Genomic DNA, 9,615 nt, shown 5'->3' with positions numbered 1-9,615 from the left:
CCTCCTAACCTCTCTGCTCTCCACCCTACCCAATCCCGACCCTCAGCTTGGGTCCAGCTCCCTGATTGACCAGTGCCTTGGGATGTCCACCCGATATGAAAGGCGCTATACAAATGTAATTTGTATTGAATTGTACTCAACCAACTGCCAGCACTTCATTTTGGCCAATGTTTTTCCCTCTCACCGCCACCTGGTCACCTGCGGGGTACCCCAAGGCTCCAGCCTTGGCCCCCTTCCTTTCCTCATCTACATGCTCCCTCTCGGCGATGTCATCTACAGACATGAGGTCAACTTCCACTCAATGACACCCAAATCTACTTCTCCTGTGACTCCCAGCCCACAGCCCTGTCAGATTGTTTAACATACATCAAGACCTGGGTGAGCACAAATTTTCTGCAGCTGAATGTCGGTAAGATGAAAGCTATACTCTGGCTTGTGTCAACGTCTTCTCTCTTGCGTCCCTGAACTCTTCAACCTCCCCGGGCTCACCCTCAGACTCTCTGAACCCGTGCACAATTTAGGCATTAGGTTTGGTCCCCAGCTTTCCTTTCTATTGCATGTACATTCCCTGTAAGGACTGCTTTTTTCCACCTGTGTCACATTGGCCGCCTCTGTCCGTATCTCACAAACCACTGAAACCCTTGTCCATGCTTCGTTACTTCCCGGATGGACTATTCCAATGCCCTCCTCGCTAGTCTCCCCAGCTCCACATAGAAAAAATTCAATGAATTCAAAACTCCGTCACCCGGAAACTCACCCGCATGGACCTCCGTATCCCCATCACACCAATTCTTGGCAGGCTCCACTGGCTCCCAATCACTGAATGGATCACCTTCAAGATCCTGTCACTCGTTTCCAAATCACTTAATATCCTCGCACCTCCCTACCTTTCCGAACTGCTTACCCCCCCACTCCACCATCCGCTGCCACCGCTCGGTTGGCTCCAGCCTCCTGTTTGTCCCTCGTGCCCTACGTTCCACCATTGGTAGCCGTGCCTTGAACAACTATGCCCTGAAACTCTGAAACGCTCTCCCTCAATCACTCTGCCTTGCCCTGGTCCACGCCTTACCCCGGAACCACGCACGTCACAACAGGGCAGATAGCGGTGCAGACAGCACTCTGCACACTGTAGCACAGTGAGCAAAACAGCTGAACAGCTGCGCAGCCCACTACCCTCTGCAGCATGCGCAGACAGGGCCGGGCCCTGCAGTCAGCTGTGCACCCACCTGCTAAGGGCCCAACCCAGCCATGCCCATGCCTGCTGCAGTGTGCAGTGGGCTATGCTTCTGACCGCGCAGGCCCCGGCCTGGTCCTTGCCTAATGTAGTGTGCAACGGCTGTGCACCCGGCTGTTCAGGGCCCGGCCTGGCCCATGGATGGCGCACAGCCCACTGTGCTCTGCAGCAGGCACGGACCAGGCCCTACGCAGCCTGGTGCACAGCTCGCTGTGCTCCGCAGGAGGAGCAGACCGGGTCAGACAATTTGTAAATAATTCACAAGATGGTAATAAGAGTATAAGAGTCATTTAATTAGGATGAAACCTGTATTTGTTCTACAATTGTAATACTATTGATACTTGTACAACATTAATCCTTATCACTCACACACACACACACACACCCGTGTTGCTCAGCGCTTTGACCCAGCACCACTGCATAACGCACACTGTTGTCCAGCACCCTGGACCTACACCACAGACTGAGTTTCACTTCATACTTCTGGAAGAATGGCACCCAGGACTGTATTTCAACCAACTCTTGCACAGAGATAATTCTTGAATAACCCCTCAGACATGAATGACTCTCGCAGTGCTCACAATGAACAACACTGAATTCCCGAAGTCACAAAGGGTGGCCTCCAGAGCAGCCAGGATCAAAACAAACGTTCTAAACCAGCATCCCTCTCATGCTGCCTAGCCTGTTCCCTGAGTTTCAACCACCTACTTCTGTAACTAACACCTTCCCACCTAAAGACAGAACAACGGAAAACATACTACACATTCTCAAAGTCTGGACAACAGTGGCAGGATGGAGATCTCGGCTTTCTCCTTGAGGTAATCCTCAACTGTTGTGCCTTTCAACACCTTTTACCTCTATCTTTATAGTTTTCTTCCCAGGTCTTGACGTCAGCCAGACCTCCCCTCGTGACCTTCCTCCTGAGTGTCGACCTCTGTCTAGACCCTGAATCATCTTTTCCCTATCTTGACTGGCCTAAGCCTGTTTCTCAAGCACTCCATTCTTCCTTATCTAGCACAGCTTGTTCCATCATTCTCTATAGATGTCTATAGCCAATTTTTGGACTGATTGGTTCAGTTCTGTTATTTGCCCCCACTGTTTCACTCCCTGACATGCTTTTCGAACCGGTGCCAGCCTGACTGCCTGTTACTGCTGACTCGGCAAGTCTCTGTGACCCTGCGGCATCCCATCATTTTAACCCTTCTGATGCACACACTTTATCCATACCACATTTACCTACAAAGGTATTCATGTTTCAAAATTACATACATATTATAATGACGCTATACCCACAATCGGTCTATTCTAACAGTCCCGACCTTGAGGTGGAGATACCAGAGTATTGACCCCTCATTTTTGCAGTAAAGGCATAAGGTCCATCTGGGACCATCAATGTTGTAATTTACGAGCCATACTTATGAACCCATCGGATGGACCAGATTAACATTATCGTCACTGCTACTTGAACTACCAGGGAGGTATATGATGCCAAGCGAGCAAAGGGATGTTGTCCTGCATTGTATACCACCTGCCACCAGTGATGGTCTCCTAAATGCCTAATTGAGTCATTGGTCATTTGATTCTGTTCATGGATATGGAGCAGATGCTTTTGTGAGGTAATATTGGGCTGTAAAATTTGGTTCACGCTCAGGGACATTATGGGATGACCAAATTGGGCAATTGCTTCCAATGCCTCTCAATGGAGGTTTGAGTGTAACTGAATCCTGATCATATTGTGGATGATTTTGTGTTCGAGATAATGGGTCCCCAATTTTACTGGAATGGTAGGGAAGAAACATGCAGAGGTGTATGGGAGAGGGCATCCTTTTAGCCCTACCTGGAAGGTGGCTTCTGATGAGGTGTAGCAGTATTCCCCCACCCTTTATAGGATACCAAGGTTCCAGACCAGTGTGATATTATAGTCATCCCACATTCAGGGGATGAAGAGGACAAGGTAAACCCACAGGAGATAGGAACCTCTTCCAGTGGGCACATCCAAGTATCTCCCCAGTTGGTCAGTCACAACCCCTTCCAATGGATTGCATTCAGGTACAGAGGCTATTGGGCATACTGGACTCAGTGGCCCTGGCGCACGACACCTTTGATGCAACTTCAAATAATGGGGAAGGCCACAGTGACCTGAACCATGGCAACTGAAGCACCAAACCAATGTTATCTAGTGAGGGGGAACCCAGACATTCTCGGGGCTTAACCTGGGTGAACTGTCGTACTAAGCAGAAATTGGTTTCTCTGGGCACTAGTTCTTCTAGCTAAGCATCAGTGAACCAAGTAGGTAGCTGATTCTATGGTAATGAGAGGAAGGTGGATTGGACCATTTGTTGTAGGTAGGCTAGGTACAAGGAGCAGGTGGTTGCTCAGGAGGAGTTAGCCGGCTGGTCATCCTGGTTTGCCAGGATCTCGTTCACCTTGTCCTGGGTGGTTGCCAAGGATTAGACAACATCATCGAAGTACAGAACTCCCTCTCCCAGCTCATGAATGTCATCTTTGTCCTGTTCATTCAATTTAAACAGCCGATTTTTTAGTGCTTCCTGTAACCTTTGGGACTTGTAGTACTGATTTTCTATATCCAAACAGTTTAGTGCTGCTCGCTCTGCTGCACTCCCGGCTGCTCAGTCCGTGAGTGATTTTTTGCTCACATTGGTGGTTTGAGGGGTTGGGCATTAGTGGTATCCCAATGGAATTGGGCCAGGTACTGTTGCATCACATGTCCGTTCCAATCCCAATAGTGTTTATCACACAATCCTATGGGAAGACCAAGCCCGGAAATATCCAAGATTATTGGATATGTTTTGTACTGCCCCCCCCCCCCATGTATACCTGCTGTTGCGTGACCTGAGGCACCAAGCCATTTACCAAGCCTGGGGTAAAAGTTAAATCCCCACATGACCTCTTTCTCAATGGCTCGGGCTCACTTTCCACCTCCAAGCGGAAGGTATGGTACTTGCCCACTGCATCCTCCACCAGGATTGAATAAGCTGAGCCCACATCTATCCCGCACTTGTATGAGCCTTCATCCCCAGCATAGACATAGGGGAAATGCAGCAGCCATTTAGAGTTCTTTCCCTGTGTGGTTTCTACATAGGGTATCCCCACCTGTCCTGGGCGAAAGTACCAGGTATTTCCCGGGATCCCTTCCCTGTCTTACAAACCTCAAAATTTCTTACTGGGACGGTTATAGATATCCATTCCATTTGCCCACATACCTACTCCCATTGTAGGACCACACTACGTCTAAGTGTAATGTACATTTCAAAATAAATGAGTATCCTGACCATACAGACATACGCTGGCTTATTACATTAGTGTACTGTATACTAATGTCCTGTGCCTGCATCCCATTGCTTGGGAGACACCGGTCCACAACATCCACTGTCGTGTTGAATTCTGTCCCATTCTGGTTCCACAGGCAGAGTCCATTCTGGGCTAGGATCCTGAGGTCGGTCAAGGGGTTATTCCATAACACAAACGCCGGTCAGTAGACCCCTGGTACGTCTGAGCTGCCCGATGCAAGCTTGACCCATGAAGAGTTGGTCTTGGCTCCCCCTGCGGGTTTTATCTGGAACAGCCGGCATGTGGGGAGTCCCTCCATCTTTTCCTTTTACCGCACTGGACCATTCAGGTTACCCGGGGATAGCTGAATCGTACCCATAGTTTTCCGTAACATCCAGTCCCGATTCTTAAAGCTGGTGGCCCCGTCACCTGGGACATGCTGCAGTCAAACCGTCCCATTGGTAGGGGAATTGGTTCTAGTTGGACCCCACTGATCAAAATGTGTTCATAAAGACCCAGGAGTACAAGATGTGGTGGTCCTCCCATCGTGGCTCATCAGCTTATTATCAGCTAATTTCCCTTCTTTAATTGGTTGATATGGTGCCATCGAGTGTGCTTCCTACTATTCTTTGCATATTGCAGCAAGTACACTGATGGACTGGCTTTGTCTATGATGGGAAAAGACCCCTGCTATTTTGGGCAGAAGGGGTGGTCCTTTTTCCCATAGTCTAATACCATAAGCGGGTCACCGACCTGGTACTTGGCGACCATGATTTTTTTGTTGAAACATTTTTGCATTGTCTGTTGGGATCTATCAATATTTGTGGCCACAAGTTGATTGTTACCTCAAGACACTTTCTTTTGAATACCCAATTTTCAGTAAGCACCCCCATTTGGATGGGGTTAATGCTTGGGACCATTATCTGGCCTGGGGTTATCATGAGTCTTCCTCTCATGGCTTGATAGGGTGATATCCTGGTGGTAGAATGAGGAGTCGTCCTGATGACCATTAAAAACATTGATAACATTTCAGTCCACTGCTCCGGGTGGTCTACACAAAACATTTTTTTTAAAACTTGTTTTTTAGCGTCCGGTTTCCCCTTTCCACCACCCCTAATGACAAGGGATGGTGTGAGATATGTAACTTCTGTTTTGTCCCCAGCATTACCTGCATCTGGGAAAACACTTGTCCTGTGAAATGGGATCCCTGATCACTATCTACCCATGTGGGTGCGGCCCTCTGACAGCACGGAGGTGGGTTGTGCAGCAATATTCGATACCACTGTCGGCCACCACATGGTGCAGAGGACGTTTTGGAGGGTCAGAGGAGCTGAAATGTGGCCTGAGACGGGGTGTGAGTGGCGGATAGTAAAGACGTCTGACAAAGAAGGGGGAATGCATACGACCGGTAGACCTGTGGTGGGGTGAGGAATGTGCATTAACAGTTGTTCCTGAGATGCATCAGAGGAGGCGGAATGGTTTGATGGGCCCAGGCAATTGGCTGTAGGAGGGGCTGACCTTCCTTGTGCCACTTGATGACCATCCGGTAGGGTGGATATGATGTCTGTAACCCAACCAAATCCAGGGATGGGGGGAATTGCAATAGCCTCGACCTGGGTGCTGTTGTCAGGTGGTTGAGGGCATAAGGTCTATTCCTCCACTGTTCATGCATATACTTAGCAGCGCAGTCCACCACCGAGTTTCCCTGTGATGGGGATCCAAAGCTCGGGCATGTCCTTTTACTTTCCCAAGGAAGAGTGAGCCTTAGGAGCCAGTAGTGATTGCCATATGTACACTGTGTCAGCAGTTTTCCGTCGTTAGTACAGAAGTTGTTAACTTGGTATAGGGGCGGCAGCATCATCACCGTGTTCACCACATACACACTGTCAGACCACACATAGGCGGGTGTGTCCCTGGTATGTATGATGGCCTGCGAGTTTGCAGGATTGGGCCGAGTGGTATCCACATTTGCACAGTATCTCTGTATCCCGTGGGATGATAATTGTGAATCTAGTGCAGGGGGCTCTGTGATCATGGAAAGATGATCTGTCGATGTACACAGCTTGGCCCTCTGGTATGCTCTGGCGATGCATTACGCTCTGCCAGAATCCAAGCCGAGTTAAAGGGCATTCATGAATCCCTGCGTAGGTCATCATAAGCGGTAAGAGGTAGTTTTCTGGGGTACCACCTCCAAATCGCATTCCATAAGCAGCAACATCCAGTGATTTAGGTGCTGGGAGGAAACCAGAGTGTCCCCAGGCTTCAACAAGAGGTTCAATGGGGTGTGGGGGGAGTAATTTCTGGAGCCTGGTAATAAAGTTAAAATGCTTTACAGCCCAGTAAGTCGCTAGAAGGTGTTTCTCGCAGACATCAAATGTCTTTTCCACCCTGTCAGGATTCAGGAGGCAAATGTGATGGGCATCAGCTTGTCTCTGACTGACATGGTAAGAGTATAGTGTTTATTTTATAAAACAAATAGTAAAGCTCACTATCTATAATTAACTTTATGACATACAACAACACAATAATACGACAGATATACAAAAACAAGCACGTATTCAGACTCTGTTCTGTAATCCAGGCCAAACAGTAGTACTGAGAATACAGGGATGACAAAACGTATCCAGGCACTGTTTCATAACATGATATGTAGGAGCAGGAGTAGGCCATTTGTCCCTTCGAGCCTGCCCCGCCATTCAATCATGGCTGATATTCTAATCTAACTCCAGCTAATAACCTGAGCCTGCCTTATCCCCATATCCCTTAATCCCTTTCTTTCATATTCCAGACTAAACAGTAGACCTGGGATCAACCTTGACATACACTGGAGAGATCGGCCCCTGGAAATACCCCTCAGAGACAACTTTCATATTACCAACAGTAAAGAGGGTAAACTCTCTGATCCGTCCAGTTATACACAGACACTGTTCAGTCGACAATAATACAACAAACCACAGAGAGTGGCTCCAGTAAACTCAACAGACGCAACCAGCTATTAGAGGTCACTCATACTGTCTAACCTGACTTCCGGGTTTCCCCGGACCAACTACTATTATTACTTCTCTGCCCAGCAAACAGAACCAAAACCTTATTACCCATTTCTCCTCCTCTTTCACTTTTAATGGTCACTTTCTTACTGGAAGTAAATTCCCTCACCCTGTACATATACATAGATACAGTAGAATCAGTATTGATTAAGTGTGCTGACCCTGTACACAACTCCAACTATTTCAAAGTTACATCTTTCTTTTGTGTGGTACTAATTCCACCTCCCCTTGTCACAGAGATAGCCCCCACTCTTCGGAGGCTGCTTTCCACAGAGAGAGAATCACAGAGAGAGATATAGACACCTTCTGGGCAGCCTTCCACAGCCCTGCTTGATTCTCAGCCTTGAGATAGGATGAGACTGCAGTCTTTTCTTTCTGTGATCCATTGTTCTTACAATTATGCTCAAGGACCCGATTGCTCATTATCTCAGAGGAGTGAAAATTTTCCCAGGAAAATATGAAAAGTTATCAGAAGCTGACCACAGCCCGTCCAGCAAAGCTACTTTTAACCGTTTAACTATCAAACCTTCTGGAACATTCGGATGCTGTTTGAAATATACTAATGTATCCCAAGGTGATAGCCAATATATTTCAACAGCAGATTTTAAATTTAAAATGTAATGTTATAAATTTTTAAATTTGTGAAAATGTGTTCAGCAGTGTGTTTGGGATCCTGTGCTGCTTTTTGAAAGAGAAATTAAATTTTAAACTATATATTTTAATAATTTCATTTTTTCAATTTTTTTTAGTTACTATTTAAAAATTTAAAATGCAATGTTAAGCGATTTTTAAAATTATTAAAATGTGTTCACTAGTGTGTATGAGTTCCTGTGCAGCTTTTTCAAAAAGAAATTAAATTTTAAACTGCACATTTTAATAATTTAATTTTTTTCAATTTTTTTTAGTTACTATTTAAAAATTTAAAATGCAATGTTAAGCGATTTTTAAAATTATTAAAATGTGTTCACTAGTGTGTATGAGTTCCTGTGCAGCTTTTTAAAAAGAAATTAAATTTTAAACTATACATTTTAATCATTTAATTTTTTCAATTTTTTTTAGTTTTACTTTTAAAAAATTTTAAATGCAATATTATAACATTTTAAAAAATATAAATTTTTTTCAATTATTTTCTTGCCCGAATACGAATACGAACATCAAAATTCAAATAACCTTTTTTGTATGTACCAATCTTAAGGAAAATGATATTTGCTGCGATTTTTACAATCAATTTGTAAACGCTGTAAAATAGCGCATAAAATAATATTTTGAAGGCTTAAGTAAAATAAAATCTACTTCGAACGATATTTCCATCAAAAATATATTTTCTGTTATAATATAAAGTGAGATAAACTATTTAGAATTTTTTCATCATTAGAAATCATTTTATAAAAATAATTCAAGGATTGTTTTTCTTTTTCTTATTGAGAAATTTTTGTTAAGATTCAAAAAAATAAAGTGGCGATTTTTAAAAAAAATCGATTTCAATAAAATGTTAAGTCAAATAAAACATACAAGCCAAATTACTGAGACTGAGGGAGAGAGAGAGAGGGGGGGGGGGGGGGGGGGGGAGGGGGGGGGGGGGGGGGGGGGGGGGGGGGGGGGGGGCGAGAGAGAGAGAGAGAGACTGAGAGAGAGAGAGATACTGAGACTGAGAGAGAGAGAGAGAGAGAGAGAGAGACTGAGAGAGAGAGAGAGAGAGAGAGAGAGAGAGAGAGAGAGAGATACTGAGACTGAGAGAGAGAGAGAGAGATACTGAGACTGAGAGAGAGAGAGAGAGAGGAGAGAGAGACTGAGAGAGAGAGAGATACTGAGACTGAGAGAGAGAGAGAGAGACTGAGAGAGAGAGAGAGATGAGAGAGAGAAGAGAGAAAGAGAGAGAGAGAGGAGACTGAGAGAGAGAGAGATGAGAGAGAAAGAGAGAGAGAGAGAGAGAGAGAGAACTGAGAGAGAGAGAGAGAGAGAGAGAGAGAGAGAGAGAGAGAGAGACTGAGAGAAGAGAGAGAGAGAGAGACTGAGAGAGAGAGAGAGAGAGACTGAGAGAGA

General features: G+C 45.6%; 1 protein-coding gene across 1 annotated transcript in view; it reads left to right on the top strand.

Moving 5' to 3' along the window:
* Window positions 1–1,375: 1,375 nt before the first annotated feature.
* Window positions 1,376–9,615, top strand: part of LOC103188164 (trans-2,3-enoyl-CoA reductase-like) — a 108,938-nt gene continuing 100,698 nt past the window's right edge. Inside the window, exons 1-3 of the mRNA XM_042338951.1 lie at window positions 1,376–1,471; window positions 3,123–3,188; window positions 5,688–5,751. Of these exons, the coding sequence (XP_042194885.1) occupies window positions 1,376–1,471; window positions 3,123–3,188; window positions 5,688–5,751 (226 nt within the window). The remainder of the gene's footprint in view (window positions 1,472–3,122; window positions 3,189–5,687; window positions 5,752–9,615) is intronic.

Source organism: Callorhinchus milii, unplaced genomic scaffold, assembly GCF_018977255.1.
Source record: "Callorhinchus milii isolate IMCB2004 unplaced genomic scaffold, IMCB_Cmil_1.0 Scaffold1, whole genome shotgun sequence".
Taxonomy (NCBI): domain Eukaryota; kingdom Metazoa; phylum Chordata; class Chondrichthyes; order Chimaeriformes; family Callorhinchidae; genus Callorhinchus; species Callorhinchus milii.
This window is presented reverse-complemented; position numbering and strand designations above follow the sequence as displayed.